The sequence below is a fragment of the Coregonus clupeaformis genome, chromosome 31, assembly GCF_020615455.1.
Source record: "Coregonus clupeaformis isolate EN_2021a chromosome 31, ASM2061545v1, whole genome shotgun sequence".
Taxonomy (NCBI): Eukaryota; Metazoa; Chordata; class Actinopteri; order Salmoniformes; family Salmonidae; genus Coregonus; species Coregonus clupeaformis.
This window is the reverse complement of record NC_059222.1, coordinates 21,453,275-21,478,057: the sequence shown is the minus strand read 5'-3', so window position 1 is coordinate 21,478,057 and position 24,783 is coordinate 21,453,275. Positions and strand designations below refer to the sequence as shown.

General features: G+C 41.5%; 1 protein-coding gene across 4 annotated transcripts in view; it reads right to left on the bottom strand.

Moving 5' to 3' along the window:
* LOC121547208 (rab11 family-interacting protein 3-like) overlaps positions 1–24,783 on the bottom strand; it is an 85,681-nt gene that overhangs the window by 47,540 nt on the left and 13,358 nt on the right. For all 4 annotated transcript variants that reach the window (XM_045209801.1, XM_041858358.2, XM_041858359.2 and 1 more), the window contains exons 2-3: positions 19,738–19,831; positions 9,462–9,538 (exon numbers count right to left, since the gene is read on the bottom strand). In XM_045209801.1, coding sequence (XP_045065736.1) covers positions 9,462–9,538; positions 19,738–19,831 — 171 coding nt within the window. The remainder of the gene's footprint in view (positions 1–9,461; positions 9,539–19,737; positions 19,832–24,783) is intronic.

The window sequence follows — 24,783 nt, the reverse complement described above, 5'->3', positions numbered from 1 at the left end:
CAAATAATGTTGTTGACTCTTCCTATACTCGCATGTGACCAAAGCATAAATTGGAGAGAAAAAAAACACGTAACACACAAAAACCTCAAACTTGTATCGCAAACAGACCGTTTCAAAAACCCTAATTATTTCCTCAGAAGATGATGTCATCCTCCTGAGGAGGAAGAGCTGGCCAATCAGCAGTCTACTCGCATTAATATTTTTTATGACCGGTAGTAGTGTTGCACTGTATACCGAAACCTCTGTACTTTTTCGATACTAGAACAAGAAAAATGGTTCCGTACTAGAATTTTGGTTACTTTCGGTACTTCTGTGAAAATGTGTCTAACAGATCAACTTTAGAAACGTAATTACTGTTTGCAAAACAATGTGCATGCACGCTACAACACTTTGCAATGCAAGAAGATACCTAGCTTACAACTGAAACTAACATCAATTCACTACTTGTAGTACTTTGTTTGTGATGATATGCAAACCATAATGCAAAATATGCTGATTTCAAAGCTGATTACCACCAAAAACACTCTCCATCACGTCTCTCCATCAGCCAGAGATGATCTATTGAACAGTCAGTGTATGTGAATAGGGCTCAGATGGGCAGCACCCATTGCAATTCATTATAGGTCATATTTTATAGAAATCTGGAAATTACTTTAAACTGACTCTTTTCACGTCACAGTGTAATATCACCAATCATCGACAGTTAATGAGGAAAGAAAGAGTAGCCTATTTTCAGAACAGACCATATTAGAGCAGCGTCCAAACAGCGGTTGGATTTTAACAGTCAATGTTTTTTTGTTGCCAAAGTGAGGCTTTTAATTTAGAAGGTTAAGAATTGATATAGCCAGCGAAACCGTATAATATATATACACTGAACAAAAACGCAACATGTAAAGTGTTGGTCCCATGTTTCATGAGCTGAAATAAAAGATCCCAGATATGTTCCATACGCACAAAAAGCTTATTTCTCTCAAATGTTGTGCACAAAATTGTTTACATCCCTGTTAGTGAGCATTTCTCCTTTGCCATGATAATCCATCCACTTGACATGTGTGGCATATCAAGAAGCTGATTAAACAGCATGATCATTACACAGGTGCACCTTGTGCTGGCGACAATAAAAGGCCACTCTAAAATGTGCCGTTTTGTCACAGAACACAATGCCACAGATGTCTCCAGTTTTGAGGGAGAGTGCAATTGGCATGCTGAATGCAGGAATGTCCACCAGAGCGGTTGCCAGAGAATTGAATGTTAATTTCTCTACCATAAGCCTCCTCCAATGTTGTTTTAATGAATTTGGCAGTACGTCCAACCGGCCTCACAACCGCAGACCACGTGAATGGTGTTGTGTGGGCGAGCGGTTTGCTGATGTCAACGTTATGAATAGAGTGCCCAATGGTGGCGGTGGGATTATGGCTTGGGCAGGCATAAGCTACAGACAACAAATACAATTAACATTTTTACTCAGTATACAAATCAAAATCACAATCATACATGAATTACTTCCAGCAAACATATCAATAAAGGTGCCACACATGCTTTTAAGCATAAATACAACCTGGGACATAAAGATGTACGTCCCCCGGGATAAGCTACTGCTTCACCTGTACCATTCATTAAGTATGCGCTCAACGCACCCCTTTTGCCCATCAATTCTCAGACCAGGAAATGAACAAAATCCTTTTCAATAAACGAGGATAACAAGGTAAGCGTCTACATTTAAGCTTAACCCTCACGATGTAATAGTCAAACATGATTACATCACAGTTGTACTTCCTGATCCTAAATAAATGAACAACGTTATATACTGGGCAACACACAACAATAGGTTTTGCACGCACAAACTCTCATACGTCTCCTCTCGTTTGCATTTGATCAACAATTAATACATCGCTAATCTCACATTATAATCAATAAATACATGTTGCCTGGTTTCATAGACATTGTCTGGTTATTCATAATCAGGCCTAACTTTAGCTTAGGTGACCGAGGACATAAGGACAATAGTCAAAGAGCCTCCCCTACCTGTCTTTGTGTTGCTCCAGGAGGAACCGGGCCCAGAGGGCTGTCCACCATGCCCAAAACCATGATGTCTGCGTGGGGCTCACAGGCAGGAAGACTGGCCTGTCATGAGACCGACCCCCCGTAATTTCCCACTAGCGCTTCCTCCCTTTCACTCTCAGAATACAGTGAAAAACATAGAATGCCCAACACCTATGTCAGCTCCAGTGGGTTCTCTAAAGGGGTGGAGTCTGGAGACTGAAAAGAGTCCGAAGGGCAGGGGAAGGCAACAGTATAGCCTACGGTACCTCTACTACCACCTAATCTACTCCTCTCACTGAATTTGATGGTCAAAATGTCACATGAAACAGAGGGAGCAATGTCCCCTTTACATTTTTCCGCTTCAATGACTCTAGTTCCTGGACAAATTTGACAGGGTGAATCATTAAGCCACCGCCTCTTCTACCAATATTTATAGGCTTGTATGATTGGACAGAGAATGCCATATACTGTACAGTGAGGGAAAAAAAGTATTTGATCCCCTGCTTATTTTGTACGTTTGCCCACTGACAAAGAAATTATCAGTCTAATAATATAATAGTAGGTTTATTTGAACAGTGAGAGACAGAATAACAACAAAAAAATCCAGAAAAACATATGTCAAAAATGTTATAAATTGATTTGCATTTTAATGAGGGAAATAAGTATTTGACCCCTATGCAAAACATGACTTAGTACTTGGTGGCCACCAGGTTTGCACACATCTCAGGAGGGATTTTGTCCCACTCCTCTTTGCAGATCTTCTCCAAGTCATTAAGGTTTCAAGGCTGACATTTGGCAACTCAAACCTTCAGCTCCCTCCACATATTTTCAATGGGATTAAGGTCTGGAGACTGGCTAGGCCACTCCAGGACCTTAATGTGCTTCTTCTTGAGCCACTCCTTTGTTGCCTTGGCCATGTGTTATCGGTCATTGTCATGCTGGAATACCCATCCACGACCCATTTTCAATGCCCTGGCTGAGGGAAGGAGGTTCTCACCCAAGATTTGACGGTACATGGCCCCGTCCATCGTCCCTTTGATGCAGTGAAGTTGTCCTGTCCCCTTAGCAGAAAAACACCCCCAAAGCATAATGTTTCCACCTCCATGATTGACGGTGGGGATGGTGTTCTTGGGGTCATAGGCAGCATTCCTCCTCCTCCAAACACGGCGAGTTGAGTTGATGCCAAAGAGCTCCATTTTGGTCTCATCTGACCACAACACTTTCACCCAGTTCTCCTCTGAATCATCGAGTTGTTCATTGGCAAACTTCAGACGGGCATGTATATGTGCTTTCTTGAGCAGGGGGACATTGCGGGCGCTGCAGGATTTCAGTCCTTCACGGCATAGTGTGTTACCAATTGTTTTCTTGGTGACTATGGTCCCAGCTGCCTTGAGATCATTGACAAGATCCTCCTGTGTAGTTCTGGGCTGATTCCTCACCGTTCTCATGATCATTGCAACTCCATCTTGCACGGAGCCCCAGGCCGAGGGAGATTGACAGTTATTTTGTGTTTCTTCCATTTGCGAATAATCGCACCAACTGTTGTCACCTTCTCACCAAGCTGCTTGGCGATGGTCTTGTAGCCCATTCCAGCTTTGTGTCGGCCTACAATCTTGTCCCTGACATCCTTGGAGAGCTCTTTGGTCTTGGCCATGGTGGAGAGTTTGGAATCTGATTGATTGATTGCGTCTGTGGACAGGTGTCTTTTATACAGGTAACAAGCTGAGATTAGGAGCACTCCCTTTAAGAGTGTACTCCTAATCTCAGCTCGTTACCTGTATAAAAGACACCTGGGAGCCAGAAATCTTTCTGATTGAGAGGGGGTCAAATACTTATTTCCCTCATTAAAATGCAAATCAATTTAGAACATTTTTGACGTGCATTTTTCTGGATTTTTTTGATGTTATTCTGTCTCTCACTGTTCAAATAAACCTACCATTAAAATTATAGACTGATCATTTCTTTCTCAGTGGGCAAACGTACAAAATCAGCAGGGGATCAAATACTTTTTTCCCCTCACTGTATGTGCATAGCCATAAACTCACTGTTTACCTTAAGGAGACAAAACCAGCATGACATAAGCTTAGAGATGGAGCCCTTTGGCTGGGGAGGAGGCTGAGGAGAGGGGCTATGTATGTATATACAATGACTATGTCCTGGCAGAGAGATATTCTCTCACAATGACAGGGGGTAACAACACACTGGCTGGGTGTTTGTTTGAGAGCGGGAAGGCAAAGGAAGAGGAAAAGTAGGAGAAGGAGGGTGGGGCCTTTGGTTTTCTCAAGGAAAGCAGGTCCTCCGCCCAGCTACCTCACTTCTCCTGTTTTGAGAGCCTAGAACAGCGTGGCCATTGAGAGAGGAACCTTCACTGCCCGGACCCCAGGGGGAAAAACGAGTTAAGGGACACAGGTGTGGCGTCGACTTCAGAAGCACCAACTCTCCCCAAACTATCCAATTCAGCTACTGCTATTTCTTAGGGCAGTAGATTTGATTAAAATGTATACTGTAGAGATGCAGCAGTTTATGTTTAGTTCAATGTTATGGAGAGGACAGACCAGTTTCTGTAACTCACTTCACTGTGTTTTTGTTGAGTTGTGTGCAATAACTACAGTAGGGTAGGGTGTCCACACACTCTGCCCAGTGGGTGAAAACTAGCATTTCACTTGCATTATTCATGTTCTGAATCGTTCAATGGGGTCTTTCTCTAACATTTAATTAACAGTATATGTAAAAAGTCAGATTTCGTAACCCAATACATCCTATAATGATGTAGATTGACAGAGCAGTGCAGCAACCTTTGAGGATATACATGTTGTGGTGGTCGTTTTCAAAGCTGTTTTTCCAGGTCGCAAAAAGTTTAATTACCATGACACGAGCTGAATTAAATGTAAAAGACTTTGAAAATAAAAAGCTTGCGGTGCGATCAGTGCTCCGTTGACATTTCACTGATTGTTTTTGTGAGAAATCTTCTAAAAAGAAAAAGGAATTTCGCATTAATATGAAAATACCCTGTCATGTCTGAAATTCAATATCTATTTTACCTCTATATTGTTTTATGTCTTGCGGAATCTAGAAGAAAGATGTCGAGTTCAACGGGAAAGTGAGCCTGTCAGGTAGCCTCACACAGCATCCAGCCTAGTTGACGTGATGCTATGTAATTTCTGACCACTTTTGTTTTCTGGCCTCGAATTTTGGCCATCCTACAAGGGTAACAACTCCAATAACTTTTGAACGGATTATGATAGAGACATGAGGTTTGTTAGAGGATTATGTACACAATTAACATATTACTTTACCCATTGGTCAAAATAGGTGTTTATAATTGTACACCCTAAGTAAGGACCTATAAAATCTGTTAGAATTTTTTCCCAAATTCAATATTCTCAATTTTTTTTCTCCAGGTTTAATTCCCCCCCCCCGAAATATTGCATTTACATAAGCATTCAAACCCTTTACTCAGTCCTTTGTTGAAGCAAACTTCTTCCATTTAAGAATGATGGAGGCCACTGTGTTCTTGGTGACCTTCAATGCTGCAGACATTTTTTGGTACCCTTCCCCAGATCTGTGCCTCGACACAATCCTGTCTCGGAGCTCTATGGACAATTCCTTCGACCTCATGGAATGATTTTTGCTCTGACATGCACTGTCAACTGTGGGACCTTATATAGACAGGTGTGTGCCTTTCCAAATCATGTCCAATCAATTGAATTTACCACAGGTGGACTCCAATCAAGTTGTAGAAACATCAAGGATGATCAATGGAAACAGGATGCACCTGAGCTCAATTTCGAGTCACATAGCAAAGGGTCTGAATACTTATGTAAATAATGTATTTCTGTGTTTTATTTGTAAGAAATTTGCCAAAATGTCTACAAACCTGGTTTTGCTTTGTCACTATAGGGTGTTGTGTGTAAATTAATCAATTTTAGAAAAATACTTACGTAACAAAATGTGGAAAAAGTGAAGGGGTCTGAATCCTTTACGAATGCACTGTACATATAGAATTGTGAAAATCGCAATACATATCGTATCGGCACCTGAGCATTGTGATAATATTGTATCGTGGCAATTCCAGGCTCTAGCTATTAAGACCAAATTGTTTTAGTGCTGGGTTGGAGCAAATGTTCCCTCTAAACTGCAGTGCCATTCACTTTGAACTGGACTGTGTTTACAGCATGAGCAGTTGCTAGTAGATGTGATTATTTTGAGATCAAAGCGAGAGCTACATGTAGCCACCTGTGCACATTTGTTCATACTATTTACTAGTTAGTAAGTTATTAGCCCAGTTATAGCAAATTTCTAGTCAACAATGGGGGAGTGGTTGCTTCCTACAAGAGCACAACATTTGTGCATTTCTAGCCATCTTTTAAAAGCCAGTCAGCTTTTATGATGTCTTAAAGGGGCAGTGTGGTGTTTTGAGAAAGTAGCCAATAGGCAGAGGGTAGCATAATTTGCCTGATTCTCCGTAATAATGGTATGGGAATAATAATGCATTTATATTGTAAAGTGTTATTTTGCATCAAACAACACAACATTTTCAGTCACCTCCTTGTCTGAAGGATAAGTGGATACACAGGTTAATCAAATCAAATCGTATTTGTCACATACACATGTTTAGCAGATGTTATTGCGGGTGTAGCAAAATGCTTGTGTTTCTAGCTTCAACAGTGCAGTATATCTAACAATTCACAACAATACACATAATACACACAACCTAAAAGTAGAATAATGGAATTAAGGAATATATAAATATTAGAAATATTAGGATGAGCAATGTTGGAGTGGCATAGACTAAAATACAGTAGAATAGAATACAGTATATACATATGCCAAGAGTGTGCAAAGCTGTCATCAAGGCAAAGGGTGGCTATTTGAAGAACCTCAAATATAAAATATATTTTGATTTGTTTAACACTTTTTTGGTTACTTTATGATTCCATATGTGTTATTTCATAGTCTTGATGTCTTCACTATTATTCTACAATGTAGAAAATAGTCGTTTTTTATATAAAAAAAAAATACAACTTGAATGAGTAGGTGTGTCCAAACTTTTGACTGGTACCGTGTGTGTGTGTGTATATATATATATATATATATATATATATATATATATATATATATATATATATATTTATTGTTGTTGTTTTTATGGCACACAAGACACCTGTCTTATTCGCACCCATCTCAGTGAACTAATCCATTGCGGAGGCCGCGGGGATGGCACAGTCCAAGAAGAAGGGGAGTGTGGCTGCACAATGCACGTCTCTCTCCAGAATGCGCTCTCTCCCGCCAATTTGTGCACATTCATTGTTTCATAACTTCATTGTGTGAATTGTTTGCGTTTGATTGTTAGTGTCTATTAATTCCCCATTAAATAGGCTATATCCCCAGTAGTACATTTACCGTTAATTCCTATAATTTCTAATCTACAGTGTTTGTTTGGTTACGGTAATGGCTGTTAATGCATTCAATATATTATTATTCCAGTCTTTTACCGTTCTCATTGTTGGAGTGGACACATTGTTTGCAAAGCGCACAACCTATGCTACACTTGTGAGAAACAAGTTTTGGTTTATTTAATCCCATTTACGAGTTTTATCAATTTAGTCAGTCTTTTGTTTGGAGCGCTCCTGTCAATGTTGAGTAAGGACACGCACCTGATTACGCATAGAAGTAGGCCTATAGGCTACCTGGCCTGCTCACAAATGTAGGCAAATCATTTTGAACATTTGGGGATTTGATGAAATGTGGAGCTTCTCAAAGTAATGTTTTCTTCACCTCAAACCGCAAGCAAATGAAGTCTGATTTTACATCCATTAAGACAATAATAATATTTCCAGCTCTCTTCCTTTCTATAACCAAAAATGTCATGCTCTGATTCAGTGGAAACGTCATAAAATAGGCCTACCTGATTACTTCTTATTCCTTGCGCAAATAGCCTACAGCTGTGTCTGTCCCAAACTCACTGGCGCTGGAAACTCTAGGGCCCAGAATATTTTATACAATGTAGCAAGGAGCTTCAGGCCGGACCCAAGTTAATAGTTGATACAATGTTTAAAGTGTGTTGCTGACAGGCCATGCGTAGCCAATGTGATTTATAGGATATTTATTTTTAATCTGGATATCTTCTACCTGCAGGCTGCAATGTTTTAATTTGTTGGCATTATAGGCTTTTTTTTACATAGCCTAGTTGGCAATGGAAGTTACTTTTTAGGTTATCATTTTCATTTGGATAGAATTTTGATTAACCACATGAAAATGTGCATATGAAAACATAACTGGCACGGAGATCGGTAGAAAAGGTAAGATAAATTGGCATTCCACATGAGAAAGTTTGCCGACTCCTTGTGTAGCCTATTACCGGAAACTTCAGGAGATAAATGGCAGAATCTGAGAAAGCCAGTAGGAGCAGGAGGAGGATGGTCGGGACAGGTTAAGATTATTTTTTATCTCTGGCTCCCTCTTGAATAATTTGTGTCTTATTTCATCAAACAGTGAGCTTAAAGCATCAGACAAGCTCAATGCATATATAGTTGATTTTATTAAAACACATAGGATGTGTCTATATATGGAAAAATACACGTTTAAAAATTCAACCAATCGTTTGGTCAAAAAAACAGACTACTTTCAGTTGACCAATATTTTTTGGGGTCGGACAGCCCTACCAAGGCTGTTTACTGTACTGAGACTACAGACTGCACTAATTAGCCATACCAATGGGGGGCGCTGAATCTGCACAGTGTGCCGTCTCACTGACTTAGGCAGCATACAGTGCACTCATACTACAGTGCTCAAAGCAAACGGACTGAATAACGGTCGAAAGAAAAGGTTTAATCTTGAGGAGGCAGCAGAAAGGATTGTTAAAGTCCACGCACGAGATGAGCCAGGAATTTCAGATATGCTCACCGCAGCTGAAAAAACATAATAGCATTCATGTGTAAAGTACGACCAGAAACTCTAACCATTCAATATATGGTCGAAAGAAAAATACGATGTGAAAAATCAGCCAGATGTCATACGACCGGTGCCAAACTGTAGTGTTCAGCATGCGGAATATTCATGGAGTGGTAATGCTAGCTTTGCTGGCCACTCACTGAATTACTGTGGGATGTGTGTGGGCACAGAGAGTTCAGCCTGGGAACTCTGTATTCAAAGGGACAATGGGAACTGGACCACACAAGGTCATAATAAATTACAAATGGCCAATCACAGTGGTATACCATGCTATACCACTATACAGGACTGCTCATTCATATTAGATCACCCATATCATGCTGCTTTATGTTGGGGGTTCATTCATATGCTGTGCAGTCACACTGCTATTATAATGTAGTTAAGTATGTGTTGAGTGGTCATATTACCAGTATTAACTAATGTAACCAATAACTGTGATGACTATATCCAATAACATCACCCACCTCATCGTACTCCTCTGGGCAGCCCACTGCTCCGTCCCCTGGGCTGAAGTGCACATCGTAGAGCTGGGGCTCTGTACCTGCAAACACATACAGAACAAAGTCAACACAATGCTATTGTAAAGACAGAGCCAATATGCCACAAAAACAATAGAACACTGCCACTACACAGATGTAGTTAGGTAAACAGAGTAAATAGGGTCAACTCAAATTAAACAAAGATTTACACTACCAGTCAAAAGTTTGGACACACCTACTCATCCAAGGGTTTTTCTTTATTTTTACTATTTTTTACAATGTAGAATAATAGTGAAGACATCGAAACTATGAAATAACACATATGGAATCATGTAGTAACCAAAAAAGTGCTAAAAAAATCAAAATATATGTTATATTTGACATTCTTCAAATAGCCAACCTTTGCCTTGACTGCTTTACACACGCAAACTGGCTCTAACCAGAATAGAAAGAGGAGTGGGAGGCCCCGGTGCACAACTGAGCAAGAGGACAAATCCATTAGAGTGTCTTGTTTGAGAAACAGACGCCTCACAGGTCCTCAACTGGCAGCTTCATTAAATAGTACCCGCAAAACACCAGTCTCAACGTCAACAGTGAAGAGGCGACTCCGGGATGCTGACCTTCTAGGCAGAGTTGCAAAGAAAAAGCCATATCTCAGACTGGCCAATAAAAAGAAAAGATGGGAAGTCTGAGATATGGCTTTTTCTTTGCAACTCTGCCTAGAAGGTCAGCATCCCGGAGTCGCCTCTTCACTGTTGACGTTGAGACTGGTGTTTTGCGGGTACTATTTGCGCTGTTCTGTGAAGGGAGTAGTACACAGCGTTGTACGAGATCTTCAGTTTCTTGGCAATTTCTCGCATGGAATAACTTTCATTTCTCAGAACAAGAATAGACTGACAAGTTTCAGAAGAAAGTTCTTTGTTTCTGGCCATTTTGAGCCTGTAATCGAACCCACAATTGCTGATGCTCCAGATACTCAACTTGTCTCAAGAAGGCCAGTTTTATTGCTTCTTTAATCAGCACAACAGTTTTCAGCTGTGCTCACATAATTGCAAAAGGGTTTTCTAATGATCAATTAGCCTTTTAAAATGATAAACTTGGATTAGCAAACACAACGTGCCATTGGAACACAGGACTGATGGTTGCTGATAATGGGCCTCTGTACGCCTATGTAGATATTCCATTAAAAATCTGCCATTTCCAGCTACAATAGCAATTTACAACATTAACAATGTCTACACTGTATTTCTGATCCATTTGATGTTATTTTAATGGACAGAAAAAATGATTTTCTTTCAAAAACAAGGAAATTTCTAAGTGACCCCAAACTTTTGAATGGCGGTAGTGTATGTGGGAACTCCTTCAAGACTGTTGGAAAAGCATTCCAGGTGAAGCTGGTTGAGAGAATGCCAAGAGTGTGCAAAGCTGTCATCAAGGCAAAGGGTGGCTATTTGAAGAATCTCAAATATAAAATATATTTTGATTTGTTTAACACTTTTGGTTACTACATGATCCCATATGTGTTATTTCATAGTTTTGATGTCTTCACTATTATTCTACAATGTAGAAAATAGTAAAAAATAAAGAAAAACCCTTGAATGAGTAGGTTTGTCCAAACTTTTGACTGGTAGTGTAAGTTATGGTATTCAAACTTTTCAGCGGAAAGAGCCCATTTTTTCCGCTAAAATTTATTGCGACAACACCCCAACTCTAATGACACAACCTTACATTTTCAACAAATAACCACAATGGAAAGAATTATCAAAATTTAAATTAAAAGAATCCAATACATACATTTACTCAATAGATTTTTTTTTTTCTCAAATTATCTTTCTCAAAAATGTTTGTATATTGTCCCATACAATAATCTGGATTATTAAAGTTTTGGTTAAAAAAAGAAGAAATATCACAGAGTTAGAGAATGAAAAATAGGCTGCATTGTGTTTAAGTCAAGTGCATAAAAAAAGGATTTCAACTTTTTTTATTACAAGTGCAAACTTTAAAGGTATACACAGAGTATACCAAACATTAGGGACACCTTCCTAATATTGAGTTGCATCCCACCCCTTTTGCCCTCAGAACAGCCTCAATTCGTCGGAGCATGGACTCTCAAAAGCATTCCACAGGGATGCTGGCCTATGTTGACTCCAATGCCTCCCACAGTTGTGTCAAGCAGAGTATATGTGAGCAGAGTTGAGCTGTCGGAATTCCCGCTCCACATCCTTTCCAACTGCTCCGCTAAAAACCCCTCCTCGCTCACAGGAGAAAAAAAAACGCTGCTCCAAATTCACCATTTAACAACCATCTATTTTGTGACTACCTGGACCTACCATTTGGTTTTGAAGTATTGAAACCAAACCATATGATTTGAATACAAAGTATTTTAATAAACATGAAAAGGTGACTGTAAAAAGCACTCATCCTTTCAAATAGGCTACATCTATTAAAACAGCATATGAACACTCTAAATAGGTTAGGAACCAGACAGGTGGCCTAAGAAGTAACTAACATTTATTTAGGCTATATTATTATTAGCCTATTATTTCAATTTTATAGTCTACAACTAAATAAATGGTTAAGCATATGTGAGTGCGACACACTAGGCTGGCAGGAACATTAAGCACTCAGCATTTAAACATTTTGTTTTATTAAATCATTAGTCTATAAATTGCGCATATAGGCTGACTGACTTAGAATTAAATACAAATGAAAACAAAAAATGCCTTATTAGGATCAGTGCCTTTGAATTAACTTTTAGAAACACGAGTTTGGACAGAGTCTGTGGCTTCAGGCTCATGCGATGGTGCCTAGAGAGCAGGCCAGCAGCGGAGAATACCCTCTCCGTGCTTGCAGAGCCACTGGGGAAGCTAAACACCCTTCGAGCCACTCTTGCCGGGTTGGGCAGGGATGTGGAGTTGTTTTTTTCTTTTTCTTTAGGTAGGCCTAAAGGTTTTTAGGCAAAATAACCCTATCAAAACGGAAAGTTCCTTGAAGGAGGTCATATGTCAGGCCTATTAGGCAAAAATCAATGCTAGCCTATTGTATAAATAATAGAACGAAAATGAAAACTTTTAAGAGATCAGATTTTTTGTTTATAAATACCTTGCTACCCACCTCGTTCCTTTCTGATATGATGGAGGCCATACGTTTCTTTAGTTTTCAGATTCTACATTGATTCTTTAGTTGTGGATACTACATCACTGCACTCCCTCTCTTTCTCTTGGTCCTCATCTTTGTAACTCACCTTGATTTTGCACTTATGTTTTTTTATCAGTTTCTTAATGAAAATATTTAGCGAACTCCATAACAGTAGCTAAAGCAAGGGGCTATAGCAACACACAAGTAGCCTACAAATGCATGCTGGGCCGGGCATGCCCTGAGCTCGTGAAGTGAGCACTACTGGAGCGAAATTGGAGCAGGCGAGAAGGTTGACGCGTTTGGAAACTTGCGCCGCGCTCCAGTGAAATTGGGCACGCTTCGCTACGCTCCTACTACGCTCGTCTCACATACTCTGGTGTCAAGTTGGCTGGATGTCCTTTGGGTGGTAGACCATTCTTGATGCACATGGGGAAACTGTTGAGCGTGAAAAACCCAGCAGCGTTGCAGTTCTTGAAACAAACTGGTGCACCTGGCACCTACTACCATTCCCCGTTCAAAGGCACTTACATTTTTTGTCTTGCACGTTCACTCTGAATGGCTCACATACACAATCCATGTCTCAAAGCTTAAAAATCCTTAGTTAACCTGTCTCCTCCCCTTCATCTACACTAACTGAAGTGGATTTAACAAGTGATAATGACCACTATGTAACAGTCACATTTCAAGGACTACCGTGTACAATGTGATGTGTTAAGTGTGTCAGATAAATCAAACAACAAAACAACACCAAATTCAGATGTGTCAATTTAGAGCCTCCTGTGAAAGAACCTGCAGATAAGTGCTGTGAAACCCAAAACGGATAAATCGGAAGCGGACAATAGGGCGTCTGGCCAGACTCCCGGCAGCCACTCGGGCAGGCTCTTGTATCTAGTAAACAGAGCTCTGAATAGCATCCTGCTGCTGAGCTAAAAACACAAAACAGTGCTCTTGACAGCAGCGGCCGCTGTACCCTGCTCTTACATAATGGCTGCTGCTATTCAAGACTGGTACATATTACTGGGCAGTTATGTAGAATATAAAAAAGTCTCATTTTGTGCTTGGCGGAGGTTCGCTTGAGAAGGTTGCCTGTCCCTCTGTATAGGGCTGCAGAGTGCTCGAGTCACAATGGACCGAGAGTTGACTGGCTTTATTCAACTCGTCTCCCTGTGCTAGACTGGCTTAGCTATTTTAAACATGCCATTGGCACACCAGGGGGTAAGTTATTTCCACTGCCAACAGGCTTTTCTTTATTAAAAAGGCACCTCCAGCCAGTAACCGACAGAGAAATGACAAAGATAAACCAAGTTGGAGGTGCATTAAAGTAAGTCAATATTGAAACTGAACTGGCAGAACAGTTGGAGCTGGAATAGCAGGTTTTCTGATGTGACTCCAGGGAAACAAGGTGAGGGTGACTGGTGCTGAATACTGGTAGCCCTGCGCTAGGTTCGCTAAAAGCACCATGCTGCCTATACAGACAGATGGACTGGAAGTGCGAGAGGCCTGGGAAGTTACATCAGTGCTCTGATCTTCACACATTCATGGCAAACTAGAGTCTTGATTCCAAACAAAACACCCACTCCTACTCAATGCAACTCAAATTCATAACAGTTAAATACAGATTGATTAGCTAGGTTAGGTATTCATAATAAATAATTTGACAAGGTTTACAGAAAATAATTAGGTTAAATCATGGACTTGTTACAGTGAGCCTAGAAAAGTGTTCACATGGCCTGACTACCGTCTCTCTCTCCTGTCCTGTGTGAGGTCTCCTGAAACTGATAAGGAGCTGGCGGCAGTAGAGAGAAACTTTGAAGTGGGACAGGAGATAGGCAGAGAGACGATCAGATAGGAGTGGGAGGGAGAGAGAGAGAGCGAAAGAGAGAGTGACAGAGAAACACTGAATTATTCAGGTGAATAAGACCTAACTGCCTTAGCCCAGTAGGATTGCAATAGTATCGGATATCGAAGATGATTGACAGCCATCATCGATGGTGACGACATTGTGATGTGACAGACGATGTATAGCCCATTTCAACTTGATTGGCACCAAACAGTAAAGACCTGACTGGGCAGCCCACAACAGGGCCATGTCAAGTGTCCTATTCCTTTGCTATCGAATGTATAACCCATTTCAATACATATAAGAAACTGTGGGACCTTAGACAGGTGTGTGCCTTTCCAAATCATGTCCAATCAACTGAATTTACCACAGGTGGATTCCAATCAAGTTGTAGAAACATCAAGGATGATCAATGGAAACAGGATGCACCTGAGCCCAATTTCGAGTCTCATAGCAAAGGGTCTGAATACGTATGTAAATAAGGTATCTTTTTTTATTTTTAATAAATTAGCAAGGTAGGTGGCCAATGGCAGCCAATAGCGCGCGATACCATCGTATATCGCAATGTTTTTAGGGTACTTAATCATGAAAGGACAAAGGTTGACATCGCCCAACCCTGAAGCCCAGTCTCTTTCTACCTCCCTCCCTCCCTCCCCCAAAAAACCTGGCCTAGCAGAAGTCCATGTGCCTCGTGTCTCATGCTTTCCAGCACATTACTTATTAACGATCCGGGTAACTGGGGCTGTTGTAACACAGAAAGCACAGGGGGAAAACTCCACAACACAAACCAACAGCAAAGCAAAGAGCTGTGGTGGCAGCCAGGGCAGCAACCCACTATTGCGATGACATCAACACAAACCTGTGCGGCATGTAAACACAGCTAGCGTGTGATGTCAACACTTTCTCTCTGTATGATTATGTCAGCATAGCACCAGGGTGACATTCTTTGCATAATGATGGAAATATTACTGACGCTTGAGGTACTTCGGGGATGGATAAATTCATCAGAGCTTTACAGTGACTCATAAGATGCCACTGGTTTCGTTCGTTTGCCCCCTACGACCTGTGCAAGCTTTTCAGGAAACACCGCTCCAGAAATCTGATGACTCAGTAGTCAGGCACATGCTTTGTTAAGAAAGGTATATAGGCTAGGCCTTTGTATACCTTCCCACTTCTTGTCAGCTCATTAACTGAGGTGAAGAGGAAAACATTCTGCGAAATAAAAACAATGTGATTTGAGTGCAGCCTGAATTAAAATGGCTACTTATCGAAACCTTTCACCTTCGCTAAAATATGGATGTGGGCATATGAACAATGGCAGCTACCCCCAGAAGGAGCTGGAACACCTGCCAGAATGTCAGTGAAGACAACTGGCAAGTGTCTTCACTGACATGTTCAACATGTCCCTGACTGAGTCTGTAATACCAACATGTTTCAAGCAGACCACCATAGTCCCTGTGCCCAAGAACACTAAGGTAACCTGCCTAAATGACTACCGATCCGTAGCACTCACATCTGTAGCCATGAAGTGCTTTGAAAGGCTGGTGATGGCTCACATCAACACCATTATCCCAGAAACCCTAGACCCACTCCAATTTGCCTACCGCCCCAACAGATCCACAGATGATGCAATCTCTATTGCACTCCACACTGCCCTTTCCCACCTGGACAAGAGGAACACCTACGTGAGAATGCTATTCATTGACTACAGCTCAGCGTTCAACACCATAGTGCCCTCAAAGCTCATCACTAAGCTAAGGACCCTGGGACTAAACACTTCCCTCTGCAACTGGATCTTGGACTTCCTGACGGGCCGCCCCCAGGTGGTAAGGGTAGGTAACAACACATCTGCCACGCTGATCCTCAACACGGGGGCCCCTCAGGGGTGCGTGCTCAGTCCCTTCCTGTACTCCCTGTTCACCCATGACTGCATGGCCAGGCATGACTCCAACACCATCATTAAGTTTGCAGATGACAACAGTGGTAGGCCTGATCACCGACAACAATGAGACAGCCTATAGGGAGGAGGTCAGAGACCTGGCCGTGTGGTGCCAGGATAACAACCTCTCCCTCAACGTGATCAAGACAAAGGAGATGATTGTGAACTACAGGGGGAAAAAAAGAGGACTGAGCATGCCCCCACTCTCATCGACAGGGCTGTAGTGGAACAGGTTGAGAGCTTCAAGTTCCTTGGTGTCCACATCACCAACAAACTATCATGGTCCAAACACACCAAGACAGTCGTGAAGAGGGCACGACAAAGCCTATTCTGAAAAGATTTGGCATGGGTCCTCAGATCCTCAAAAAGTTATACAGCTACACCATCGAGAGCATCCTGACTGGTTGCATCACCGTCTGGTATGGCATCTGCTCAGCCTCCGACCGCAAGGCACTACAGGAGGGTAGTGCGTACGGCCCAGTAAATCACTGGGGCCAAGCATCCTGCCATCCAGGACCTCTATACCAGGCAGTGTCAAAGGAAGGCCCTAAAAAAAGACTCTAGCCACCCTAGTCAGACTGTTCTCTCTGCTTCCGCACGGCAAGCAGTACCCGAGCGCCAAGTCTAGGTCCAAAAGGCTTCTTAACAGCTTCTACCCCCAAGCCATAAGACTCCTGAACTAATCATGGCTACCCGGACTATTTGCATTGTCCCTCCCACCCCACCCCCTCTTTTACGCTGCTGCTGCTCTGTTTATTATTTCTGCATAGTCACTTTAACTCTACCCACATGTACATATTACCTCAATCACCTCGACTAACCGGTCCCCCCGCAAATTGACTCTATACCGGTACCCCCTGTATATAGCCTCCCTACTGTTATTTTATTTTACTGCTGCTCTTTAATTATTTGCCATTTTTATTTTTTAATTATCAATTTTTTGTTTAACACTTTTTTTATTTTCTTAAAACTGCATTGTCTACACCTGTTGTAGTCGACGCATGTGGCAAATAAAATTTGATTTGATAGCCAGAGCCTGATAAAGGACCAACATACGGCACTGGTCTGGAGGCCCTGATCTTAAAACGTCAAAGCTCTCCATATTGTTAGAAGTAGCAGACTTAGTGAGATGACAGAAATTGCAAATAGTTTAAATGGTGTATTGGAGTCGGTCAACAAAACGGATACTTACGGATTGACTAGGGCTGTTACTTTGACCGTATTACCGCCACATCGGCGGTCACGAGTCATGACAGCAGTCAAATTCCACATGACCGTTTAGTCATGGTAATTAGGCTTCTCCAAGCACTGATGCTGCTGAATGTCATTAGTAGCCTACCAAACTTGCTAACTGCCTGGTACTCAGCACTCTATTGTCCCTCTAATCACTCTGACATAAATGCAAATGTAAGGAAAATCTAATCAAACACTTCATGAGAGCCCATGAGCTGATGTTGCGCAACATTTCTATAGCCTTTGCAATTGAGTGAGAAAACAGAGTGATGGGCTTCTATTAAAAAGAGGATCCCATCAGCTTTCTATAGGCTAGGCCTACTATACTTATTTCTCAAGTTTCCTAATATTAAGCACATTGCTTCCCTTTAAAACAGGAGTATAGCCTACCTGGCTGGCATGAAAATGAACCACGGAAAAGCGTCCTCCATTCGCTATTTAAGTGCATAGATGACATGTTTTTTTCCCCTGCGCCTGTTTCGAGACAGGTGCATGATAATGGTCCATTCTAAATCATAACAAATTTCACACACATATTATTTTGTATATGTAAAGACAAGATTAAATTAAGAATAGTGTGATGGGTGACGTAAATGTAATGTAAATGTGACAATATTAGCCTATCACTTGTGAATGATATATTATCACTTGGTTATGATGCCCAGCTTAAGGCAAACAGCGCATGCTTTTTTTTGCAACTTTTTCAAATCATAGTCACACACCTCATGTAGCCTAGTCCATAGGCCTATATGTTTTGATAAGGTTTGTATCACAACTAAAAAGTGGCCAAATAAATTCTTAAAATGAAGCATATGAATCTGCTTAACAACGGGTGTAGAGCCTAACTGACATACATACGCAGCGCGTGAGCTTCAAGTTTGGGGAAGATCATTTTCACCATAAAAATGCACCTTTATAATAAAAGCATTACATGCATAATCGCATTTGTGGTCACTTTTGAGAATGGTGTTTTCCTGCTAATGGAACATACGTGCTTATAGCCTACTGCCGTGTGCGCATTGCTGTGCTAATGTGAAGAAATAGTGTAATAGTTTATCAACATTTTAAGCTAAATGTTCTCATCTGTTGCATCAGGCTCATTGCTTAAAACAGTTTTTTTGATGCTAGTGGTTGTATTAATTTGGGATCTATCGCATCCCACAACTGTCCCAGACTGTTTGGAATATTTATTTCTCGCACAGAATAGATTAACTTTTGTACTATGGGGGATAGTACATTGACATAGGCTAGTTCTTTTGCTGTTCATTAGGCCTACTCATCTTGTTGGCTGACAAAGTAAATGTGGACAGTTCTTCAAATATCTTCAATATGCGCCACGGAATTGGATAAGGACACGCGCAGATGCGTCCCCGATGTGTCTGTCTTCACTTGTAGCCTGTGAGAAAGACCCGGTCACATACTGAGAGCCATGTGAGTGAGAGGTGCTTCGGCACGCAGCTGGGGAAGGGAATTATAATTATTATATTCAGCCCAAAGGCACAACGGCCACTGGCAGCAAAAGGCATGGATTTTTTTAGGGGGTGTTACGGCCACACAAAGAGGATGCAGCTGGGAAATTCGAGGCATTATCAAGTGCTTGTCACACTTGTTAAATAACTCAAAATTAAGCATATAGGAGTACCTGTTTCTTTGTTAACCACTCAACACAGAATAGCCAACTCAGAGTATGCTATTCTGTTCTTCTGAAATAGACTACATTTTCATCATATCATGTTTCTTTGGACCTGTCTAAAATAAATAATGGATTTATTGTGATGGTGTAGGCTATATTACATAGATTTATTAGACTTTTTAAAATGTAGGTCTGCATCAGTGGCTTGTAGGCTATGTGTGGAAGCCAGGAGATGCTAAATGTGTTTATGTTAATTACCGGTCAATTACCGTGAGACCGGCAGTTATTTGCTTGACAATCACCGGCTGACAAACTATCATGACCACCACAGCCCTAGGTATGACAAAAGATGCCAAGACAATTGGACAAAATGGGGTATGTCAGTCAGAGTACACAGGCCTAATTTTCCAAATAAAAGTGCAAACTATGATGGCAATCATGGTCAACACAGCTTTGAAAGGAAGATCCTCTGACTAACTTCCATTGCTGATGGCCGTGATTCCTCGATGGAAGTCCTCGAAGCTGATCACCCCCAGCCCACTAGGATCCAGGAACTTGGTCAGATCCTTCACCTGTAATACAGAGACAACCATGAGGGACCTTTCAAACACACAGACACATCAATCATAAAGCTCACTTCACACTATAATTCAATCAGCTGTGTTGCCTGAGTGCTTTATGAATAAATCAGATTGCATTCTGTCCAAATTAACACGACGTAACAGGTAATGAACACACAGGGTAAAACTGAGCAAATTGAATTAAGGAACAGGGGAAAGCATTTAAATTGAAAGGTTGTGGCTTTGCTAACTCTGAGTACATCTGAAAATGGACTACCTAAAACTACTGATATTTCATTGAGCTCAGTCACGTCATGGAAATATGTCTAGGACTGTAAAAACATCCTTGAAAATCAGCGAAATCACAAAACGGTCTCACTGAGGCTTCTGTGGTTAGGCTACTTCAACTGGTATGTTTCTTTCCAAGACAAGACAATAGGAACCAATAAAAAGTGCTCTGACCTACACAACATAATTTGTATGTAGACATACAGTATTTTGGATTTCTTAACTCTGTTATAAAAGGTACATAGAAATATGTGCGTCAATTTTACAGGGTTGCAGTGTCCTCAGACAAGGTGAGCTTGTCGGTTGAGCTCCAAGTGTGTCGCCTCCCTCAACACAAGGCCAACACTTCTAGGCCTACCTAAAACAAACAAAACCTTGCTACACAACATGAAATGTACAACTTGCAGCAATAAAGATGTATATAACCAGAGACAGACTGCACCTAACCCGGCACACAATCAATCAGTTACTTGATGTCCCACATCCATTCCCCGGGTAACCTGGCAACAAGTGAGGTGGTATCCAAGGAGATAGGCCTACAAGTGTGTGTGCTTTACACCCCGATGATGTAACAGGCCTAGACCTCAAGAGCATTGTAAACATTGTCTTGGGGCTGAAATGTGTAATATGGAATGCACTTCATTGTTTTGGTTTCTTAAGAATAGGCTCAGAAGAAGAATCATTCCTAGTTTTTTTGGGGTTAAGTTTAAAAGCCGTTCCCTGGAGCATTACCCGTGGTGCCCTTGGCAACCCAAAATGTGATCAGGCTTTTCCTAGAAATGGGAGAGACAAATGTGGTATGTTGCAATTACACATCCCATCCTTATTACGCTGTCATTCCATGCATGTATCATTTACAATTAGCTGGGAGGGTAGGGAAGTTCGTGGGCAAAACACAAGCTGAGGCCTTGGGAAAACCTTCAACGTCAACATGAAAGTACATGACACAAAACCAAAGTACAACTCTGACTGGGTTTACCATGGCCATTCAACAGAGGCTTTAACTTTGTGAACAGGCGTTCTTGTTCTGCACTTTTGTATCGGTTACATACACCCAAACAGTCAATCTGCTTAGCAACCATGAGCTCCATCTCTAACAGCTTAGAGAGGGAGCAGCTGAAACTCTTAGCCGACTGTGGATTGACTTAGCCTGAGATTTCCAGCCCTCAAGGTGATAGACCGACATACGTTTCCTGCTAGTCGATTCAACTCAGCTGACGTTTTAGAGGCCAGATGGGAGGTGCTTGCCTTGTTTGTGGTTTAACACTAAAATTATGTAAGAGTTCAGGTTAAATGTTATAGTCAAGCTCTTCCTGCTCCCCGTCTCTGCTATTCAAATCTTCCATAAATTAGGTTGGCCAGGGGGTGGGTGGTAGTGAATAGATGGGTGGTTTAAAGCGGTTGCAGATTTTTTTTAACCGCAGTGAATAACATGGAGGTTGACATTTCAGAGGTGAAAGTGGGTGTTCCCCTGCAATGGAGCTTTTTACTTGATTCTCCTCAGAACAGGCCACAGTCGACCTGAGGGCAGGGTCAACACAGCACACAGGAAACACCTCCCTTCACACCTCCAGTGAGAGAGTGGGTGAGACCAGCACATGTAGGTGGGGGATTCACAACTGTCAGTGCTGTGCTTTTGTAGTCCTGTGATGACAGGGTTGACAGCAAAAAAGGCAGGGGAGAAAGGCCCCAGCATATTGTATGGCAGTGAGGATGGATGGTGGTTTTGCTGTGTTTCCTCCATTTGTGTCTAATCAGTGCTGGGGCACGCCTGACTGCCTCCACACAGACCACAGTTGTGCAGAACCCCAGGGAGTTGGATGCCGGCGGTGAGATACTTTTTCCTATGGGGGGGTTTCACAATAGCTCCTCCCAAACAGTCTACAGTGTCGAATAACTATTACTGACACTTCATCAACAATAGCCTAGAGCGTTAGGGCTAACGGAAGTCTATTTGTGAACAACAATACAACAGACATGAACACACACACACACACACAGGAGGGGGGTTTGGGACAGGGCAGGGGAAATTCCATTGAGGATTAGTGGGGCTGTACAAAAAAGTAGGACAGGGGAGGGAGGCTGAAGGGAGGGGGAGGTGGATGGATTGACAAGAGCTGGCTGCCACCACCACAATGCAGGGCCAAGGATTTTTTGTGGAAATAGGGCCAAAACCCACTAGAGTCTTGATTGAAAAGACATTGTCCAATTTGTGATCTTCCCATTCCCTGATACTGCCATGTCTTCTCTCCTGGGGTGACCTCCTGGAAGGGGCAATTATTTTGAGGGTAATCGATGTGCGATACTTTGGAGAGTTAAGATTGTGACTGAGTTGTGTAAAAATACGCAGCAGGCTTTGTTGTGGCTGAGAAGCTATCATTCACAAACAGAGCACGCTGCAGACTCTTGATGGCTGGGTTTCTGCAAGGAGGGCTTCCTGTACATTACACAACATCAGTTAGCCTACTTATTTACTGTAGGATCTGCTGATCAGGGAAATCAAAACATCAACTGCGAGACTGACTAAAAGGCTGAGCTGGCTAGACTGGCTACATCCTGAATCCCTGCCTTCCGTCTCATCTCCTTCATTTGCTCCTCTCTTCAGGATCTTCCTGAAGGCGATGTCTTCTCATTCCTCTTCCTCAGCCCAGTTCCATTTGAGTCCCTTGCACTAACTAACCTTACCCTTCTTCAGTGGTCTGGGCCTCCTCTAGCACAGTGTTTCCCAATTCCGGTCCTTGGGTACCCCCCCCAACAGCCCACATTTGTTGTAGCCCCTGATTCAACTTGTCAAGGGCTTGATGATTAGTTGACAAGTAGAATCAGGTGTACTTGTCTGGGGCCACAACAAAAATATGTACTGTTGGGGGTACTCGAAGATCAGAGTTGGGAAACACTGCTCTAGCATATACAGTGCCTTCAGAAAGTATTCACACCCCTTTCCTTTGTGTTACAAAGTCGGATTAAAATGGATTTAATTGTCATTTTTTGACAACGATCTACACAAAATACTCTGTCAAAATGGACGATTTTTTTTTTTTTGAAAAACATGAAATGAAAAATAAAACGAATATATCTTGATTAGATAAGTATTAAACCTCCTGAGTCAATACATGGATTACATTGATTTTATTCTCACCCATCTACACACAATACCCCATAATGTCAAAGTGAAAACATGTTTTTAGACATTTTAGCAAATGGATTGAAAATGAAATAAAATAATATACATAAAGTATTCACACCCCTGAGTCAATACCCCCGAGTCAATACAGACTAACTTTTGGAAGCGATTACAGCTGTGAGTCTTTCTGGGTAAGTCTCTAAGAGCTTCCACACCTGGATTGTGCAATATTTGTCCATTATTATTTTCACAATTCTTCAAGCTCTGTCAAATTGGTTGTTGAACATTGCTAGACAACCGTTTTCAGGTATTGCGAAAGATTTCCAAGCAGATTTAAGTCAAAACTAACTCGGCCAATCACGAACATTCACTGCCTTTTTGGTAAGAAACTCCAGTGTAGATTTGGCCTTGTTTTAGGTTATTGTCCTGCTGAAAGGTGAATTAATATCCCAGTGTCTGGTGGAAAGCAGACTGAACCAGGTTTTCCTCTAGGATTTTGCCTGTGCTTAGCTCCATTCTTGTTTATTTTTTGTCCTGAAAAACTCCCCAGTCCTTAACGATTACAAGCATACCCTAACATGATGCAGCCACCACTATGCTTGAACATATGGAGAGTGGTACTCAGTGTTGTATAGGATTTGACCCAAACATAACTTTGTATTGAGAACAAAAAGTGAATTGCTTTGCCACAATCTTTGCAGTATTATTAGTGCCTTGTTGCAAACAGGATGCATAAAAAAAAAATATTTTTATTCTGTACAGGCTTCCTTCTTTTCACTCTGTCAATTAGGTTAGTATCAAAAAACATAAATCCACTTTTACATTATGGGGTATTGTGTGTAGGCCAGTGATAAAAAAATCTCTATTTAATCAATTTTAAAATTCAGGCTGTAACGCAACAGAATTTGGAAAAAGTCAAGGGGTGTGAATACTTTCTGAAGGCACTGTATTATCTGTCCTCTTCTTGTTCACTTTTCTCTCCTCCCACTCATCCACACTGTTGCCTGATTGTCACACCACATGATCACTAGCTCCTCTTCCTGGAATACTTCCGGGATGGGATTTGCATTCAACTCTGAGGCCTCATTAAAGGATCACGACATCCATGCAAATATCAGATATCACACCGTACATGCAATTTCTTCACCCATCTACAAAGATCAATTCAGGGAATGTCCTATACAGGCCGAGCAGTGTGAAGTTAGCTAGGCTAGAAATTAATTCTCCTCTGCTCAGACCTACTTGTGAAACGTTTATAGTTACACACAAGAGACTTGCCAAGAGCTTTCACACAAGGAAAATACAATTATTTATGAAGCTTACAGGCACAATAAAAAGCCACAAGGAACAACAACATTTACCACGTTCAGAAACTAAGTTGCTGTAAACAAACTTTATAGGCCCATACTGTTATGCTTAATGCTTTTATGTCCCGTATGGACCTTTTTAGGCTATATTTTGTTCATGGCATGGCACCTTTCACACATTCACATTAATTATGGTGCAGACACCAGAAAGAGCATTGCATTTCTGCAACCTAATTACTGAGAAA